The sequence below is a fragment of the Chelonoidis abingdonii genome, chromosome 3 (genome assembly GCF_003597395.2).
Source record: "Chelonoidis abingdonii isolate Lonesome George chromosome 3, CheloAbing_2.0, whole genome shotgun sequence".
In the NCBI taxonomy this organism is placed as follows: domain Eukaryota; kingdom Metazoa; phylum Chordata; order Testudines; family Testudinidae; genus Chelonoidis; species Chelonoidis abingdonii.
The window spans coordinates 107,316,405-107,337,855 of NC_133771.1; the positions used below are offsets into that span (position 1 = coordinate 107,316,405).

The 21,451-nt window shown below is 40.7% G+C and overlaps 1 protein-coding gene across 4 annotated transcripts in view; it reads right to left on the bottom strand.

The window, feature by feature from the left end:
• Window positions 1-20,102, bottom strand: part of HBS1L (HBS1 like translational GTPase) — a 117,850-nt gene extending 97,748 nt beyond the window's left edge. Inside the window, exons 1-3 of one of the 4 annotated variants that reach the window (XM_032785179.2) lie at window positions 19,920-20,102; window positions 14,700-14,765; window positions 12,586-12,723 (exon numbers count right to left, since the gene is read on the bottom strand). In XM_032785179.2, the coding sequence (XP_032641070.1) occupies window positions 12,586-12,723; window positions 14,700-14,765; window positions 19,920-19,962 (247 nt within the window). In that variant the 5' untranslated portion in view covers window positions 19,963-20,102. Of the gene's footprint in view, window positions 1-219; window positions 357-12,585; window positions 12,724-14,699; window positions 14,766-19,919 lie in introns of those variants that run through there. The other 3 variants (XM_075063967.1, XM_032785181.1, XM_032785180.2) reach the window with 3 other exon arrangements.
• Window positions 20,103-21,451: the final 1,349 nt, after the last annotated feature.

The following is a 21,451-nucleotide window of genomic DNA, read 5'->3' on the forward strand; positions in this document are numbered from 1 at the left end:
AAGAAGAAATGCAATTATTCAGCTTAAAAACTATTCAAAGCAATTTGATAAGACCATGTGATATCCATTTAACAGCACATTTAAAGTGTTTACAGATACTGTATTTAACTTTTATGGTAAACAGCATCTTTTCAGGTCTTGGAACTTAGCAACTGAATAACCATAAATGCTAGCATCTTTAGATTAACACTTTAGCATTAAAGCTACTTGAAATCTTACCTTTCCTAGAACTGAGAGAGGTTTCTGGGTCTTAAAATCCATATTCTTTGAAGCCAGACTTCTCTATTAATATTGCATACATTACAGAACGTAAAGGGAAATGAAAAGGAGGCTACAGAATAAAGTGATAGACAATCCTAAAAACAAACCAAAATCATAGAACTGGAAAGGACCTTGAGAGGTCATCTAGTCCACTCCCCTGCACTCATAGCAGGACTAAGTATTATCTAGTCCATCCCTGACAGGTGTTTGTCTCTCTCTCTTTAAAATAAGTAAATTACACTCCGTTTTAAACTGCAATTTCTCTTGCATATTCCTTCATTCCATCACTGGAGATTTTTAAGTGCAGGTAAGACAAAGTGGGTCCGGTAATATCTTTTATTGGACCACCTTTTGTTTTAAAAAGGACAGTCAGAAATATCCTTACACTGGCTGTTCAGCACAGATCCCTACTACAGATCTCTCATATGTTTTAAATCAGGGGTCGGCAACGTTTCAGAAGTGGTATGCCAAGTCTTCATTTATTCACTCTAATTTAAGGTTTCATGTGCCAGGAATACATTTTAACATTTTTAGGTCTCTTCCTAGAAGTCTACATACAATAGTTTTGTTATATATTATAAAGTAAAGAAGATTTTAAAATGCTTAAGAAGCTTCATTTAAAACTAAATTAAAATGCAGAGTCCCCCGGATGGGCGGCCAGGCCCTGGGCAGTGTGACTGCCACTGGAAGTCAGCTCAGGTGCCGCCTTTGGGACACGTGCCATAGGCTGCCTATCCCTGTTTTAAATCAGTGCTACTTATATATCCATTAGAATAGTATTTCCTACTTCTCCAAATGTCAATGACCTTGCCTTTATATTCTAACATTACAAATATTTTACACATTGGTAAATGCCTCCCTCCGCCTCACTCTTGGGGCTGCATACACAGAAACCAAATAATATTATCCTTGACAAAGATAAAAAATTCACAGTCACATACCCTTAACCCTTTGTTCAATTTGAGAAAATACAGATGAATCTGGCTGTTATTCAACCCACCCCCACCACCAAAAAAAATCATGGAACTGACATGGCATTTGCTGCCTTCACATTGTAACTCTCTCATCCTTAATTCTTCTTCCCCTCCCCTACCCCGCCTGTGTCTGTCTTGTCTACTTAGACCAGGGGTAGGCAACCTATGGCACGTGTGCCGAAGGCAGCACGCGAGCTGATTTTCAGTTGCACTCACGCTGCCCAGGTCCTGGCCACCAGTCCGGGGGGCTCTGCATTTTAGTTTAATTTTAAACGAAGCTTCTTGAACATTTTAAAAACCTTATTTACTTTACATACAATAGTTTAGTTATACACTATAGACTCAGAGAAAGAGACCTTCTCAAAATGTTAATACGTATTACCGGCACGCGAAACCTTACATTAGAGAGTGAATAAATGAAGACTCGGCACAACACTTCTGAAAGGTTGCCTACCCCTGACTTAGACGGTCAGCACTTTGGGGCAGGGATCATCTCCTTCTCCATGATTGTACAGTCCTAGCACAATGAGAGGCCTACTTGGTTGGCCTTTAGGCACTAGCATAATAAATATGATCACAATGAGAGTTCTACGATGGACAAGAAAGCTTTCTTCATCTCCATTACAGGCACAGCATACATCTTTCAAGATTTCTTTGCGACACATCAATCAGAAAGATGCAGTGTGAAACTTCTGATACTGTCTCTCTACCCACTAACTCAATGATTTATCTGTTGCAGGTCATTTAAACGCCAAGGCAAAGTTAATAATGTTCAAAATTTAGGAATAAAATATCAGTATTCAAAGAAAAAAGAAAATTACATCCTACTACTATCAATAAAGTGATCCATTATATTTACAGCATTAACAATCAGCAAGCCCTAAGTCCTCCATACCCAGCAGAACAAAAGCGAGCCCTGACATTGAACTGGACAAGGTAATGATTCTGACCATCCTCTTCACCAGTGGTTCCCAAACTGGGGTTCACGAAACGTCACAGGGGGTTCTCGGGAAAAAATTCTCTAATGGCAGACAGAGCTGCCCCTAGGGATCCCAGGCACCACAGGCCCAGCCCGGAGCCCCAAGAGCTATGCAGATCAAAGCAAGCATATCTATCACACTGAGGAGATTTAAACTTCAAGACTCCTTATAAGAAATTGAAAGGGAGGTAGATTATTTTTGCTGTTTTTAAAATTAAATAGGCTGCTAGTATTGCTTTTTTAATTATTATGAAGAACAAGTTTAAGCTTTGTGTAACGTGTGTTGTTTGCCTGGACTGCTCAAGACCTGAATGTTGTGTAGGAGGAACTCTTTGAGCTGGCTTCTTAAACACCTTCATGCTGTTTCACTCTGATACTCCTTGATGAAAGCCAGGAGCCTTTTCTTACAACTGGCTTAATCAAAGTGATACAAGCTGCAAAAGTGAGATCTTGGAAGAGTGTTGCCATTTTCATAATGTAATAAAATGCTGTAATGATAAATAATAAATAACTGTGTAATAAGCATGTCATAAAAACAAATTTTATACTTCCAAGATCACTGCTTTTATACTTTATCCTCAGGTAAGGGAGAAAATCCCTGAAAATATTCATTTTTAGGAGGGGGTTCACGAGACTTGACATTTTAATGAAAGGGGTTAACAGGTTGTTAAAGTTTGGGAACCACTGCTCTTCACCAAAACTCTACAATACCAAGGTTGAAAGCAATGCCAGCTTTACGTGCTGAGCCAAAACCCAAATGACATGTCTCATGACTGCAATGGCAACCATAAGATCTTTGAGGCTCTTTTTAAGAGAAATTAAATGCAGAAAACTCAGATAACACAATATTAGTGTCCCACAATAAATATTTTAATGTATCAAGAATCACAGAAAGGCTATTTGCTAGTAGCTGTGATTCTTCAGTCATCTTGTGCATTTATACTTGTGCGAGATGGTGCTCCTGCCACCTCAAGCTCATGAACCCCTCTTGAAAATCGTATCTGTGGGAGCTGAACGATCATGCCCTTTTTGCAAATATTCAGACTCTAAGGGAGTGCAGTTGCCGCAGTTCCTTCTCCTGTACCACAGAGTCCTATGTGCATAGAGAACTGTCAGGTAAAAGAGAAGGTGAGAGCTAACTGTGAATGTGCAGAAGCAACTTTCAAAGAATCACTGTTACTGGGAGGTAATCTATATTTTTTCTTCAATGGACCCCTGCACATTCTGACTAGTGGGGGACTAGTGAGTAGTACAGCCCCAGCAGAATGTAGCCTGAAGAGTTTTCAGGAAAAGACTGCGGAACAGCTCTCTTAAACCCATCATTAGAGTGTGATGCTAAATTTAATAACTAGAGTTTACTGAGCTTATAAACAGAACTCTAAATAGCTGTTCTGTAGAGTTCAGCAACTGAGATAAGTCTCAGGCATCTCACAGACTCAGCATTGGCCTTACCAAGTGAGCCTTAAGCCCTGACAGGATATGGACTTCAGCTATGTTATAACAAAACTGTGTAGGATCTAATCCTCTAATAATTTCTGGGTGAATATGGCACTTCTCCTCACATAGGCTAAAACCATCTGTTGAACTGCATAAAGTTTAGTTATTTCCAAATGGAAAGAGAGAACCTTTTTCACAGTAAACATATGGAAACAAGCCTCACCTCCATAGGCCACGGGTTTACGGGAAAAAGACGGAGTGGATGGACTGGTTGATGTGAATGTGTGAAACGACTTTGGGAATTAACTTAGGATGTGATGGAGGACCACTGTGTCCTTATTCAGCGGTTCTCAACCCGCGGCCTGCATGCGGCCCAATTAGAAAACAACTGCAGCACAGTTCAAGTGCTAAAGGGTGGCCCGTGGGCTGGGGTCCGCCAAGTTCCAGTCTGCCCACCGCAGAGGGTGCGGGCTGCCCCGTTGACCAGCACAGCTGGGACGAGGTCGGGGCTGCCGGCCTGCCCCTCATGGTGGGGGTCCAGATCAGCTGCCCAGCCCTGCAAGCTCCGGGGTCTGTGTCTAGGGCAGCCGGCCCACCCTACATGGCAGGAGTCTGGGGTCCAGGGCAGCCACCCAGCCTCGCCAGCTCTGGTCGAGGTTGGGCCTGGCAGCTGGCTGGCCCAGCAGGGCCGGCCCCATGGGGGTCGGGGCGGGCAGCCAGTCCCGCGTGGCAGAGTTCTGGGTCAGGGTCCAGGCTGCAGCTGCCCTGCCACCTGGCCTCTGAAGCCCAGGTACCACATGGTGTATTAAGCTGCGAACCACTGCCTTATGTAATGTGGTATGAGATTAGCCATCAAGATTTGTAATTTTTCACTAGCTCTCCTGATAGAAGTAATAGTCATGAGAAATGCCATTTTATAAAGATAAATGTGTAAGGGTGCAATCCCCTCTAAGGCAATGTTTTCCAAACTTTTGAATGCTGAGAAGCATTTCTTTGGGAAAATGAAACCAACTGTGCCACCTCTGCTACACTGCCATGTTCTGTGAAAGAACTATATTCCTTAAATTTATGCATCTTCCATGATTCTTACCCTCCAGACACCAACCACACTAGGTCGGTGTTTCCCCAGAAAGATTCACATGATAAGTAAGGCGGACCCTCTGTTCTTAGGCTTCATAATCTATAAAAGGCCTGTGATGGGGTATACACTGCACAATTCCCCTTAAGGAGTTAACGGAGGCCAAATGGGCCAATTAACCTATTAGGCTGAAGAAAAAACACCTTAATTAGAAGAAGCTCACCTTCTGTGAAGGAATTGGCAGAGCCTATATAAGCCAGGAGGCTGGCAACAGAAGAGGCTGCTGGGAAAGGCTTTAATCACTCCGTGGGAAAAGGGAAGAGTGTATGGAGTCTACAGAGACGTGTAGGCTGCGGTTATTCCCTGAAGGAGGGAGTGCTGAAGCTAGCAGACCCAAAGACGTAAGGGAGAGCCCAAAGGTTAGGAAAGGACTCAGGGAAATGCAGCAAGGTACAGAGTGAAACAGACCTTGACTGCTGATTAGAGGGTCACTGAACCAGGACCCGGAGTAAGGACGAGCCAGGGTTCCCAAAGCAGCCAGTGGGGAAATGGCACCAGCAGGACAGTATATAGGAAGAATGCCTGAGCCTGTGTGTGGGAAGAAACTTTCCAACCCCAGGAAGAGGAAGCCAAAATAGTGACCAAGCCAGAGAACTGAGTCACAAAGAGGCTACAGCAACTCCTAGGGTGAGACACAAGCTGCAGACAAAGAGGCAGAGTGCAAAAACAGGAAAGGGCGTTGACCTGGTAAGCTATTCCCCAGAATGACAAGAAGGAAGCCCCATACCTGCGGTGAATAGAGCACCCCATCACAAATATGCAAGCCGTATCCATAGGACCACTTCAGCAACTGGACAGGTCCCTACATAAAATCCTTTCAAACTCACAAGGACAGAGAGGGAGCTGCCCCCAAAGTCAGGGACAGCATGCTCTTCCCGACAAGGTGAACATGAATGACCCTCAAATCCCATACTGGATGGCACAGACAGCTGCCAGTACCAAAACGCAGATTCATGCTAGAGGATTTTGAAACTGTTCCGGGCCAGAAGGTAACGTATCTAGAGAAGCTATAATAATAATGGGGATGCTAACATTTTAAACATGAGTTCAACACTGAGGCTTGAGGATGTGGACAGAGTCAAAGAGATCTGAATAAGAGAAAAGTCTGCTGGCGGTGCTGGGATCATTGCATTGTAGACTCCAGCGCTGGTGTGGTTGCTCTGGAGTATTATCCTTAGAATGGGGCCAATGTTTTTTTCCTGTTTTGAGAGACATTCTCAGTACTAGATAAAGGATCTCTCTTCTCCTTTCTCTTGGCAGGAAAAGTTAAGAGAAATTTGCCAGACAGATATATTAAAAGCATAGCAGCTTACATGGGCTAAGTCATCAGTGCCAGACTTCTGGGTTCAAGGAGGCATCATTTTTTCCAAAGGTCTGATAACAAAGTTGTCCAGAGGCCCTCTGAAGTGTCAGGTTTTGTTGGCATGCTGCCAGAACCAGGTTAAAGTGCCAAACCTTAAGACTCTGGAAGAGTCTTAGCAAGGTTCACCAATGCAGACAATTCAGTGGTTTATTGATCATCACATTAAATGGAAGAGTCATGGACTTAGACAAACCTGTGCTCAACCTCACTTAAAGTCTAGTGCTGAAGCCAGCATAAAGGCAAATGACTTGGGCTATTATGTGGTCATGGGCTTCATCACCAAAGACAGACATTGTGGGCCCTGGATGGAACCCTGGCCTTCTGGAGTCTCAGCCTGTGCATTCAACTTTTCTCTCATGAAGTACAGAGTCAGAATTGTCTGTCCCAACAAGCTTGAGTTTTGTGAGCTATGCAAACCAACATTACTACAGAGCAGACATCTCCCAGGCAGATGAGACACTAAGCATGCTCTTCAGACTTCCCCCGAAATATTGAGGGATATCATGAACCCCCTTTGGGAGACCAGGTGTAGGACCCCTGAGCTTTCAAAGAGATAACTATGGAGGGAATATGATAGGGGTCTATAAAATCATGAATGGTGTGGGAGAAAATGAATAAGAAAGTGCTATTTACCCCTTCACATAACACAAGGATGAGGGGGTACACAATGAAATTAATAGGCAGCAAGGTTAAAAACATACAGAAGGGCTTCTTCAGACAATGCAGTCAACCTGTGGAATTCACTGCCGGGGATATTGTAAAGGACAAAAGTACAACTGGGTTCAAAAAAGGATTAGATAAGTTTATGGAGGATAGATCCATCAATGGCTATTAGCCAAGATGATCAGCAACTCAATCCTACGCTCAAAGTCCCTAAAACTCTGACTGCAGGAAGCAGGGACTGGACAACAGGGGATGGATCACTTAATAAATACCCTGTTCTGTTCACTCTCTCTGAAGTTTCTGGCACTGGCCACAGTTGGAAGATACGATGCTGGGATAGACGGACCACTGGCCTAACCACGTATGGCCATGCTTATATTTTTATGTAAAGTCATGCAAGTTATACAAAAAAGGAAGAAAACTCTCTCAAAACTACCAAAATCCACTATTAACTACAAACATACACAGACACACACACATATTTATAAAGCTGAGAAGAGGTGCTAAGTAAGGGTCTGAGTGTACAGGCATGGACGCAGCAAAGGTTTCTGTATACCCTCTTCCACAACAGTAAAGAAACTGATGATGTTAGAGTCTAATATTAAGACCATAAGGATCACCATTGTGATCATCTAGCCTGACCTCCACTATAATACAGTTCACAAAACTTCCCCAAAATAATTCCTAGAGCACATATTTAAAAATTGTCAGTGATGGAGAATCTACCACAACCACTGGTAAATTGTTCCAGTGGTTAATCACTCTCACTGGTAAGCCTTATTTCCTGCTAAACCCAGGGCTGAGAGTTCAATCCTTGAGGGGGCCACTCAGGGATCTGGGGCAAAATCAGTATTTGGTCCTGAAAGTGAAGGCAGGGGACTGGACTTGATGACCTTTCAGGGTCCCTTCCAGTTCTATGAGATCAGTATCTCCATATATACATTTTAAGTTCCAGCCATTACATCATTATACCTCTCTCTGCTAGACTGAAGAGCCCATTATTAAATATTTGCTCCCCAAGTAAATACTTACAGACTAATCAAGTCACCCCTTAACCTTCTCTTTGTTAAGCTAAATAATTGAGTTCTTTGAGTCTACCACGATAAGGCATGTTTTCTAATTCTTTAATCATTCTCACAGCCCTTTCTGAATTGTGGACACTAAAACAGAACACTGTTCCAGCAACAACCACACCAGCACCAAATATAGAGATAAAAAAACCTGTTTACTCCTACTTGAGGTTCCCCTTTATGCATCCAAGAATCACATAAGCTCTTTTGGCCACAGCATCCCAATGGGAGCTCATGTTCAGCTGATTATGCCCTATGACTCCCAAACCTTTTTCACAGTCACTACTTCCCAGGATAGAGTCCCCCGTTCTGTAATATACCTACATTCTTGTTCCTAATTGTATACATTTACATTTAGCCATACTAAAACATTTTGTTTTCCTGCACCCAGTTTTCCAAGCGAACCAGATTGCTCTTAATCAGTGACCTGTCCTCTACATCACTTACCATTCCCCCAATTTGTGTGTCTTCTGCAAATTTTATCAGTGATGCTGATAGGTTTTCTCCCAGGTCACGGATATAAGTGTTAATTAGCTCAGAGCCAAGAACTGATGCTGGAAATACATATGCTTGATGAAAATTGTATTTTGAGACCTAACAGTTGGCCAGTTTTTAAACCATTTAAAGTACAAGATTTTAAATTTAAAAGAGACTCAAGGTGGGTTAGGTAATATCTTTTATTGGACCAGCTTCTGCTCATTAAAGAGGCAAGCTTTTGAGCTCCACAGAGCTCTTTTTCAGGTTTAATCCAGACAGTTGGTCCAATAAGAGATATTACCTCATCCACCGTGTGGGTTTCATATCCTGAGACCAACATGGCTACAACAACACGGCAAACAACAAAAGTTAATTTTATATCGTTCTAATTTTTTTTTTTAGATCAAAATGTTGTGTGGTACCAAGTCAAACACCTTACAGAAGTCTAAGTATATTACACGAACACTATTACCTTTATCAACCAAACTTGTTATCTTATTCAAAAAAGATATCAAGTTATTTTGACGGGATCTATTTTCTATAAACCCATGTTGATTGGCATTAATTACATTACCTCCTGTAATTCTTTATTAATCGAGTTCCATATCAGCTGCTCCATTATCTTCCACAGGATTGGTGTCAGGCTGCCAGACCTATAAATTATCCAGGTCATCTCGTTTACTTTTTTTAAATATTGGGACAACATTAGATTTCTTCCAGTCTTCTGAAAGTTCTCCACTGTTCCAAAACTTACTGAAAAGCAACATTAACAGTTCAGTGACCTCCTCAGCCAGCTCTTTTGGAACACTTGGGTGCAAGTTATCAGGACTTGCTGATTTAAAAATGTCTACCTTTCGTTTCTGTTTAACATCCTCCTGAGATACCAGTGGAATGGAAAGAATGTTATCGCCCTATGATGAGACTAGATCTCTCCCCACCCCAACACACCAAATACAGAACAGAAATATTTAGGGAACACTCCTGACTTTACTGCATTATTATTTTTAATTCATTATTTCCCTCCAATGATGGATCAATATCATTGTCAGGAGTCTTTTTGTTCCTAACACATTTTTTAAAAATGTCTTAGTGTCCTTAACTCTGCTGGCCACAAATTTCTCCATGTGTCCCTTAGCTTCCCTTATTATTCTACAATTTCTAACTTCCAATTTATATTCATTACTATCAACTTCCTCTTTTTGATATATATAATGTAATTAATGCCAATATATATAAATAATTTTTTTAACTTTTGTATAGCTCCCTTCACTTTCCCTCTACACAAGGTCTGTTTTAAACCAGTAAAACCTTCTTCCTCTATTGTGGCTTTTGGGGCATCCAGTAAGGTGTTCTTAAATGATTCCCGAATTCTCATTCACATTTTTCTGATTAAATTCTTCCAACTAGCTGACTTGGCTCATAATTGTTTACAGCTTTGTGAAATTTGCCCTATTAAAACACCAAGTATATATATATTACTGGTCTGGACTTTATTCAGCTTGCACATTATAAACATGATCAAGTGATGATCAACCGTACTCATTCATAGTCTCTTATACGAGTGCCAAATGGCATTACTCATGCAACATCAGAGTGACAGTTTTCAACAGGGTTTGTGCAACCAGTGCACTGTTCCCCTTAAGTGGAAATGTACAGAGGCTCTCAAAAAAGATGATACAGTATTCAGAGCAAAGTTAACTTGGATAGGTTCTACAGGCTGGCTATTTTATGGTATACATTTAACAAACTACATATTTAACCAGAAAACTAACAAACAATGATACATGCAGTATAAGAAATGTGGCTATTTTAACAATAGTGTAGAAACCTTATCTTCCCCATAGTTAGTTCGTGCTAATAAAGTACCGGATAAGGTAATGGTGGGGGTTTTTTAGAGACCACCAAATCAAACCAGAGAATAGGATGAATTACTCCTTAAACTCCTCCTCTGAAACGTGTGGAAAGAAAACTCTTAAGGGAAATATATGCTGGAAGTCTCAGACAGATAGTAATTAAATATCATTAAAGTTTCTCAAACTTATTTAAGATGGTTTTCTAACACAAAAACATGTACCAATGTCAGAACTACTTTGGACCTCATTACGGTGAATAAAGCTGAATTAATCACTAGACTCAGAGTTTGTGGTTGACTAGTGATCACTTATGACCTGATTATATTGCAGGCAAAAAGAAGAAGATTCCAACCAGTAAAATATATACTTGGTACTTCAAAAGTGCTAATTTCCCAAAGCTGAGGACAATTATGAGCAAAACTGATTGGGAGGAAAAATGTAGACAGAAAAATGTGAATGAAAATTGGGAGTTCTTTAAGAAGAGTTTATCAGATGACCAAAAAGTTACAATTCCACTATCAAAAGAGAGGACAACTTTGGCTAAAACCTGATATAGTGCCAAAGTGGAGGCAGTAATTAAAAATGAAAAAGCAATTTATAACACATGGGAAATAGATAGCAATAGATAAAAATTAGAAGTTAAAAATGCTGAAAATTGATAAGGGAAGCTGAAGGCATCAGGGAAAAATATACGCTTGGCAGGACTGCGGACAATAAAAGGTGGAGGTGGGTTTTTTTTGGTTCTCTTTTGTTTTAAGTATGTAAGCAACTTAAGTAATCCTAATAACGGAATAAGCCCATTATTAGATGGAGATGGCAAAATTGTTAATTAGGATGCAGAAAAAGCAGGGTGTTCAATAAATCTTTCTGGTTGACATCTGGAAAAAAAAAAGCAGGATAATGAATTTATAATACATGAGGATGATGAAGCACCTTCCAGTCCCTTAGTAACCGAGGGCATTAAACATTATTTACCAAGGATAAACATTTAAATCAGGAGGCCTAGATGACTTGCACCCGAAAGTCCAAAAGAGTTGGCTCGGAAGATCTCTGGCCTGCTGATGTTAACTTTTAATGTATCCTGTAATGCAGAATAAATTCTAAAAGACTGGAAGAGTACTCATGTTGTGCCGTTATTCAAAAAAAGGGAAAGTGAGATAATCTGGACAATGGCCCACTTAGACTGACATAAATCCCAGGCAAAATAATGAAAAGCTGATACAAGATTCAATTAATAACAGCTTAAAGGATAGAAATATAGTAAATGCCAGTAAACATGGCATTAGAGAAAAAAGGTCAAAAAATCTGATTTCATTCTTTGATGAAATTACAAGTTTAGTTGATAAAGGTAACTGTGAAGATAGATGTAATATACTTACACTTTTGTATGGCATTTAGCTCCATATCGCACATCATTCCAATTAAAAAATTAGCACTATACAATATCAATAGAGCATACACAAAATGGATTAAAAACCGACTGACAGATCTCAAAAATTTTACAGGGAATTATCATTGAATAGGAATATTTCTAAAGGGGTTCCACAGGAATCGGTATTAGACTTTAGTCCACATTTTCAGCAGTTATCTGAAAGTAAATATAAAAACACTACTGACAAAACTTGCCTGTGACCACAAAGATTGGCAGAGTAGTAAATAATGAGCAGGACAAGGCAGTCACACAGAAAGATCTGTATCTCTTGGTAAACTAGAGCCATTCAAACAAAATGCATTTTAATACAGCAAAATGCAAAGTTATACAGTCAGGAAACAAGGAATTCAGGCCATATCTAAAGAATGGGTGGGGTGTCTGTATTCTAGAAAGCAATGACTCTCAAAAGGATATAGCGGTCACAGTGGGCAAGCAACTCAAGAGGAGTTTCCAGTGCAAAGCTGTGGTTAGAAGGATAAATGCAATCCTTCAATAAAAGCAGAGTTGTGAGAAAGAGTGGGGAGGCAGTTTTACCTCTGTATGACACTGGTGAGACCAATAATGGAATATTGTACCCAGTTCTGGTGTCCACAAAAAAACAGTAGTAGTGACTTGATTATAATATACAAGTACCTTCACAAGGAGAAAATACTGGGTACACTAAACGATTCTTTAATCTAGCAGAGAAAGGCATAACAAGATTCAATAGCTAGAAACTGAAGCCTTTTAGAGATCATTTTTAAATGTATTATTAGATATGACCATTCCTTAGAATTCATGGGTGTTCTACTATTTGGCCCCAAAATGGTGGGCAGTTTGATAAAGTCAGCGAGTAATAAAAGTCGGTTATCAATAAAAGATAATTCAATATAAGAGGATTTCAAAGTCATAGAAGAATGAAAACAAGATTGAACTGATTAACTGTTCTTAACAATTACCGTGATCAACTCCAGTTAGCTGGTCATTGGATGTAATATTCTTGGCAGGTTCTTCTGCATCTTCATAGCCATACTCTTCTTCTAATCGCTCAGCAAATGCTGAGGGTTTGTCACGTCTTGAGTAAATAAACTGTGCAGCTACAACAAGCAGGAGCAGAATATTAAAAATAGTTTCCCTTCAAACAAGTATCCCATTGTTTGAATACAAAATCTAGCTAAAGAAAATATATATTGATGGTAGCCTGCATTAATTAATTTGGAAAAAAAGAATCTCGTTTTGTAATTATTAACCTAGAGGACTACACTGGGCAAAGGAGAGTCCATACTTATATACTCCGGATGGCCCCCTTCCACCAAAAGAGGAGACCCTCCATGCAGAAGTCAATATCCATGTACCTTTAAATATAATGCACAATTCTACCCAGTTCAGTATTCTGTAACAAAAAAATCAAGTTTATGAAGACTTTCAAAGGAAAAAAAAATCTAGACCAAGAATTCTCAAATATTTTTATTTAGGATTCAACTTATAACTTTATGACCGCAAATCTCAAGAATTTTGCACTGTTTCCGCTTAAAAAATAAGTGCATTGGCCATAATTAGTTTGTTTTAAAGTCCAGTGTGATGTAGGGTTAAAGTAGCATATACTATTTTTATCTATTCATAACAAAGTTTATTCAATTAATTCAGCCCATTTTTCTGTTCTTGAGCTTTAATTTTTACAAATACAGGCCATGAATCAAAGTACTTTAGCACATGTTTAAATTTTAAACACATGCATAAATCTCACCCCTAATAAGCAAAGCCCCTAAATCATATGCTTAAATGCTTTGCTGAATCCGGGTTCTAGTCATAATTCATAATTTTTCAAAGTTTATGTAAAGAAATTTCAGACTAGGAGTTCTCTGAACATTCATTACAACTATTTGCTATTTTATTTATGGTGTATGAGCAGACTCTTGAGACATTTGGTTGTGTTTCTACTTTGTCACTGGATGGCTAAAGTTTTTTAAATGAGAAAAGCCTTGTCCACACACAAATATTCTAGCTTCCATACAAAAACAAGAGTTCAGTGAGTCTGCAAACATTGGTGTAATAATAAATAATAATTTGCACAAATGTTCACGAGAAGCAAAAACACACACCATACAGACATGGTCAAAGAAAACAGCTATCCATTATCCGACCATGTAATATTCCCACAACTCCAACTCTTATACTGAACATATACAAATTTAATAATCTCATCTTTTAAGAAGTTATAGTCATATCAAATGTTTCTTAAATGCACATCACCCAATGTTTTACATTTAATCATCTTAGTTGCTGCAACTATTTGCAAAGCTATCTTTCTAGATGTAACCAGCATTAGGCACTTTTAAATAAAAGCTTACTGTTGAAAGATTTTGTAGTGTGCACACATGCCCCAGCACAGCTATGCAACCCACTTGTTTAAAAACAGAATACATCTAGAGTGCCTTTTCATTTGTTTCAGAGTAGTAGCCGTGTTAGTCTGTGTCCGCAAAAAGATTTTCATTTGTTTGTTGCTTTCTTTGTTTACAAGGTGAGAGGACCTCCTCATTCCTTACAAAAAGGACAAAAAAAAAAAAAAAAAAACCAAAAAAAAAAAAAAAAAAAAAAAAAAAAAACCACCAGCAAAGTTTAAAACTCAACACAAAGCAATTTAATTTTAAATAGGGGAACATGACGAAAAATACTGTAAATACATATCTATGTCTGCAACTGCTTACTATAGAATAAAGAATAACCAAAGTGACAAACGACCATATTTTTAAAGTTATTTAGTTGCCTAAACACGCAGATGTGTCTACTGAGATTTTCAGAAGTGCCTAGGACCCTAATTCCAACTGATTTCAATAATGTACCTAAATACTTTTAAAAATCTGGCCCACATAGCTTTGTTCTGGGAATAAATATATGTTTTTGCAACTGCTGCTCCAATCACATTCCAAATATAGCACTACCCAGCCAGCCTTGCCTTGGTTGACTTCCCAGCTCTTTTACTCATCAGAAAATCTCAATCTTCTCTATAATTTATCTATATTTATCCAAATTTCTCCAAATCAGACTTGCACAGACAAACGTTTGGACTAACCTGTTGAAGGGGAAATACAACAATCATCCTCAACTGATTGGCCATAAAGATCATCATCTTCAAAATCTAAGGCAGAAGAAAAAAAATAAATTATATGCAGATTAATTCTAAATATTTAACTAGTATGGAATGTTTAAAAGCAATTTCTTAAATATTTTTAAAAATCCTCTCCCTGATTATATAATTATTCCATTTTAATATTTCAAAGGTACATCAATAAAAATTGTCTTTTTAATCAGCTATAAGAATAGTAATATATATACAGTTAATACTCAATAGACTATGTATAGGACAGTGAACACAATTAAGAACCCTCTAATTCCTTTTCTGTCCCCCTCTAACATGGAACTTAAGCAAATCATGGGACTGTCTGTATATGAATATATATGAAATAAAACAGTCAGCATATTTCCTACTAGAATATTTAACTTAAAGGATAAATTTATAAAACCACATACTCAAAGTACTTTCATGTGCATTGAGCGTTCACACACGCAGGATGATGTAGTAGAAGATATAACAAAACACACTTACACAAAAAAGAAAATGTAACTACAAGTGTACTTTTATTACTGTACTATATAACAGGGATTGGCAACCTTTGGCACACCACCCACCAGAGTAAGCCCCCTGGCAGGCCCAGCTGGTTTGTTTACCTGTCACGTCCGCAGGTTCAGTCGATCATGGCTCCCACTGGCCACAGTTCGCCACTTCAGGCCAATGGGCACTGCACACATCCTTTGTCCCACGCCACTTCCCGCAGCCCCCATTGTCCTGGAGCAGCAAATCGCGGCCAGTGGTAGCCACAATCACCCGAACCTGCGGACACAGCAGGTAAACACCCCCCACACACAAAACGTGGAGCCTGCCTTAGCAGCGAGGCGCCGCTGCCACTCCAGAGCCCCTCCAGGTAAGTGGCACTGGGCTTGAGCCCGCAACCCAAATCCCTGCCCTGAGCCCTCTGCTGCACCCCTCCGGCACCCCAACCCCATGCCCTGAGTCCCCTCCTGCAGTCCACACCCCTCATCCACCCCAACCCCTTGCCCTGAGCCCCTTCCTGCACACTGCACCCCTTCCACACCCTGTACTCCCACCCACATCCCAGCCCCTTGCCCCAGCCCTACTTTCATGGCCCTGCATGCAATTTCCCCACCCAGATATGGCCCTCAAGCCAAAAGGCTGCCTACCCCTGCCTTATTCTCTGATCTGTTCTATAACTTCTCCCCCATATTTCTGTGCATCTCTCCTTCTCCCACTCTCACTTAAAAAAAACAACACAATCAGTTCTGCATTTTTTTAAATTTATCATCTCCTCATATTAGTTATTCCAAGAATAAGACCTTTGCTGGCTTTTAGAGAAGGAATAGAAAATGTTTAGCACTGAGTAAGCATCCTTCCAGCAATGTGATTGCTCATGTTTTTTGTAGGTTTTCCTTCTATTTCCTTTTAAATATGAATTACAATGTCATTAAGTAATAACCATATCCTCAGTTGAATAAACTCTTTGGCCTCCTTGGGAAGAAGCATGATCTATTTTGAAGGAATGAGCATAAGATTGAGAGCCAAAATGTCCTGGCTCTTTCAATGACCGTTCCATCTCTTGCCTCATTTCTCCATCTATAAAATAGGAAAATACTATAAGAGTACTGAGAAGATTAACAGAAAAGCTGTATGGACATGTAAAGCTATGAAAGGGTAATATTAATTATTTCTAATAAATAAATCTAAGTTTACTCAGATCAGGATACGGCTCTCAGAGCTCATTAAAAGGAAACAAATTATACTAATAATATGGAAAAGGCAAACTTATTTTCAAGGCTTAGTATTTATAAATACAGAGTGAACATAATTATAAAGAGCAAAATATATACTAAAACACTGTTTAAAAGATGCTAGTGCACACAGTTTAAAATATTTATATAATTTGTTTTAAAAAGTCACGAAGAATGAAGTAGCTATGATGCTAAGAAAACTATGCACACTCCTTAATAACAGCTTCAACACCAAAGCAAATGTTGTACCCTTCCCTACAAACGGCACTCAGATCAGTTTGGGGAACTAAAGGCTTATTGCTCTGACTACTTGATGTGACATAGACAAATCAGCTTCTGTAAAGAATAATCATACCTCTATTAGAATTATTTGGGTATTTCAAAAGGATAATGGAGAACAGTTGTCATAATTATTTGGACTTTCCATTAACCATTTGACAAAGTTCCTCACAAGCAGCTGCTCAGGAAATTAAGTAGCAGCCATAGGGTGAAAAGTAAAGTACTGTCATGGATTAGAAACTGGTTAATGGCGGCGGGGTGATGTCATTTCTCAACATGGTCAAAAAATAACAGTGAAAAGCGTCCCACAGTTCCACACTAATATATAATATATTTCCTATTAATCTGGAAAGGGGGCTGAGCGGTGATGTGGGAAATTTTGCACCTGAAACAAAATTACTGACTTATCCAAGAGGAGAGCAAATCACGATGAAATTCAAACAAAATAAACAAATACACACTGATAAGTGCAATTCCAGTGTTAACAAATGCAAAGTAACACACATTGGAAATAATAAGGAGGTGTCAATACAAGAGAGGGAAAATTGCTTCATTTTCTCTCTCTTGGTATTGACACCGCCTCATCAATTATTTGGAGTTGACAACATCCACTCTGACTGAACTGGCCTTGTCATCACTGGTTCTCCACTTGTAAGGTAACTCCCTTCTCTTTATGTGTCAGTATATTTAGGGCTGTATCTGTAATTTTAACTCCATGCATCTGAAGAAGTGGGGTTTCTTTACCCACAAAAGCTTATGCCCAAATAAATCTCTTAGTCTTTAAGGTGCCACTGGACTCCAAGACAGATGGACCACTGGTTTGATCTCTTATGGTAATTCTTGTGTTCCTATCCCCAAACCAGCGACAGGTACGTCTAATTTTGCATAAATACATGATCTAAACCAAAATTGCATTACAACACAAAAAACAACATTGATCTTCTCTTTGGACATTAACTACTAGATTTATTCATAAATAAGTGTGGCAATTACTACTATATTCATTTTTACCCATTTGAAAATAGCTCCCTTTCCTTTTGTATTTAAGATTTCTAATTTTTTAAAAGTAAAGGAAGTACAGCAGAATTATTAAAAAGAAAGCTGTCCCCCAAGAACTCATACTGCATCAAGTGAGCACAAGAATAGTTTGATTTTGCACTGGGAAGGAGATGGATTTTCTTTTGTTTTCCCCTAAAATTTCTCAATTTTTTCCACATTCGATGCAGCTTTAGCAGAGGTAGCAATGATGGGAAAGCTAGTGTAGAGAAAGGGCTAACACCTTCCTGTGATTTAGCCATGGAGTCGTTCAGATATGTACTAGGACTCAACCATGGCTACTCCTGGTGGAGCTGAACCAGCAGCAAATTTTAGGACAGAAATACAGTAAATATACATATTATATATATATATAAATGGTCTCTCCTGACCCTAACTTCCATGACGAATAATCTTCACTATTGGAATGCAAAAGATTTGATATGGCCAGTCCTGCAATAGAAGTGATTTTTTTTTTTTTATTTACCTAGACAAAAATAGAAAATTGCATCATCTATCCAAAAAGTAAACTCACAGCAAAACCCAACTATGGTACAGGTAGCATGCCCCCATAATGTATGTCTCTCTGTGTGTATATATGTGTACACATATATGTGTATTTGTATGCATGTATACGTACACACGCCAAAAACTAACAAATTCGGATACAACACAATTTGTAGACCAAGTTTCTTATGTACATAATAAAATGTTCATTATATACATATAGCAATTAAAGACCACAATCCAGCAAACACTTACGCAAGTAACTTTAGATGTGTGAGTAGCATAGTCTCAATTAAAAGGATTACTCACATGTAAAGATATCCATGTTTGTTTGCAGGATTGGGACCCAAGTGTTTAATAGGAAAACTGAAAACCACTTAAAGGCAGGGACATTTGTAGAGTTAAGCCCCATCGCAGACTAGGTGAAACTGAGTTAATCTCCAAGGGGTGAAAATCAAACAGAGAAATCTCCAAGCAAGTCTTAAGATTTGTCTATGTTAGGTTAATTTCCACCAGTGATGCAAACTCCTAATGTAGATGCACTGACTGAAGTAATGTCACTTACACTGGTGTACTTTACTCTAATAAGCTATAAATGCCACTAGTGACTACATGACCTGAAACTCTTATTTTCATAATATAGTTTAAGGGTGAACAGATACAAATTAGACCTGAATTGCTGCAGGGAGCTACAGACCCTGGTAAAAAGAAGTGCAAAATCATTATTTAAAACCACTGATATAGTTACATAGGTATGAGCACCTAATATAAATTGCCGTGTAGGTAAATGAGATAGTATACCAAAGAAAGCTGCACTAACGCAGGTGTTCATAAGAATATAGTTACATGAAGGCAAACTTAAAATACACAGAGCCTAAAATACTCCCATCTTAAGACAAGTTGCCAGCTGCTTTATTAATATGGCCTGCAAATTCCCTCTTCAGGAACCTGCATGTCCTCCCCGAGAGATTAGGGACATCACCCAAACCTAAAACGCAGAGGAAGGCAACTGACACCTCCTTGATGTTTCAAGTGGTTGTGATGTCATAAATTGTTCCGGGAGACACACTGAACACGCAGTGCACAGCAAGGTTAGGTGAAAATAAGCTTGTCTTAAGTTTTAAGGTAGCACTACCACGTGAAACGTCGTCAGTTTCAAACAGAGCTGAAAGTTGTACGGTACCACACACCCCACCCGTCTTCCCCTGCCAATTTCTGTGCTTTTAAAATGCGCTTCTACTTCTTAAATATTTGTCTCCCCCATGCCATGCTGTGAAAGTCCCACATGGTGATGGAAGCGGGTGAACTAGTTTCCACAAAGGAGAGAATTAAACTGAGGTCACTCAAACTGCTGTCAAATGCGCTCCCTAAAGTTAGAGTAAAAACTGCCCCAACTCTTACTCCCCTGGAGCCTAGCGCCCACACATCCCATGCACGCCACTCCTGTTCCCGGGGCCTAGCCCCGTCCACGGCCTGGCTACACACCGCATCCCCCTTCCCTCCCCCCGAGGCCGCCTGGGAGACGTGTTCATGCCGGGGGCGCTTCCTGCCGCCAGGACCGATCGGGGGGGCGGGGGCTGGTTACTGGTAGGGACCGGAGATGTGAAAGGCGAAGGCTTCTCGCTACCTTCGTCGTAGTTATAGCCTCGGACGTTCCTGTGCCGGGCCATGGCGGCAGCGACGTCGCTCACACTCGGTGGCGTTGGCGGCCGCAGCCTTAATCCGCCATCTTGGTCTCCGCCTGGCCTCTCCCAATCGCTATGCGCAGGCGCCAAACAGCCTCCTCCCGCTCGTTTTGTCTGCGCAGGCGCAGGCCCTCGCCAACTGCCCAGCCGAAGGAGCTGCTCTGAGTGCGAGTTTTCCCCTGCCCCGCCCCCTCTGGCCCGTGCAGCCTGACCCCTCCCTGCGGCCAACGGGGCCCGCCTGGCAGCACAAGCGAGTGAGTGCTCCGCCGCTAGCCCCGCCCCCGACACGTGCACACCCTGACAAACCCGACTTGCATCACCCCCGCCAGCCGCGGTGTGAGCAACGGTCCGGGGACTCTTGTGCTCCCTGCGTGCCCCCCCCCCGCTAGTCACTCCAGCTGTGCCCCTGCCTACGCTGTGCTGTACCCCACCAACCACCCCATCCCTGCCCCACCCCACCCCACACAGACCAGGTCATCCCCAAGCCCATGGACTGGCCAGGCTGTCCCTTCCACACACACTGCACCCTTTCCATCTTCCCGGGGTATACCGGACCCCCCAGAACTGCCCCAGCTGTGCCACTGCCCTGACACACAGATCATCAGTCCCAGGGGTGGCAGGTTGGTATAATTTTTGGTGGTGCTCAGAAGGGGTCCAAGTCCTGCTCTCCCCCACCACAGTTGCCTAAGGCTCTGGGAGGGTGTTTGGGTGTGGGAGGGGTGTGGGATCTGGGAGAGGTACAGGCTCTGGGAGGGTGTTTGAGTGCTGGGTGTGGGCTCTGGGCTGGGGCAGGCAGTTGGAGAGGGGGAGGGTGCAGGCTTTGGTTGGGAGTTTGGGTGCGGGAGGGGACCACGCTCTGGGAGGAAGTCTGGGTGCAGGACTGGGACTGCTCAGCTTGGAAAAGAGACTAAGGGGGGATATGCTAGAGGTCTATAAAATCATGAATGGTTTGGAGAACATATGGCTTCTGTCTGGACCTTTACTGACTTGGGAATTTTTATTTAAAGTGAATAACTTAAATAATGGCACTAGAAAATATAAACATAACTACTCTCCGATGCAGGAGAATCTACAAAGTAAAATCCTTACATGCCAATAACGTGAAGCTTCCCTGAGGCAATAATTTTAATGGTAAAGCAGATGTAATCTTTAAAAAGAACTGTAGCCTAAAATATTTCTTAGTTTAATGTGTAATTATCACTCAGTAGATAGTTTGAAAAGAAGACCTGGCAACAGTGCATTCCAAGGACAATAGCATGCAGAAGTATTATTATTTTTGTACTGCAGTAGGGCTCAGGAAGGCCCCATTTTTGTTCTATTTGGACAGCACCTAGCACAATGGGGTCCTGGTCCATGGTGAGGGCTCCTAGACACCACTGTAATACAAATTAATAATAATAATAATAAATGTGCCATAGTCCTTACCTAGGTTCACTCTGAGCCCGATATAAGTATTCGGAGATGATGACCAGCT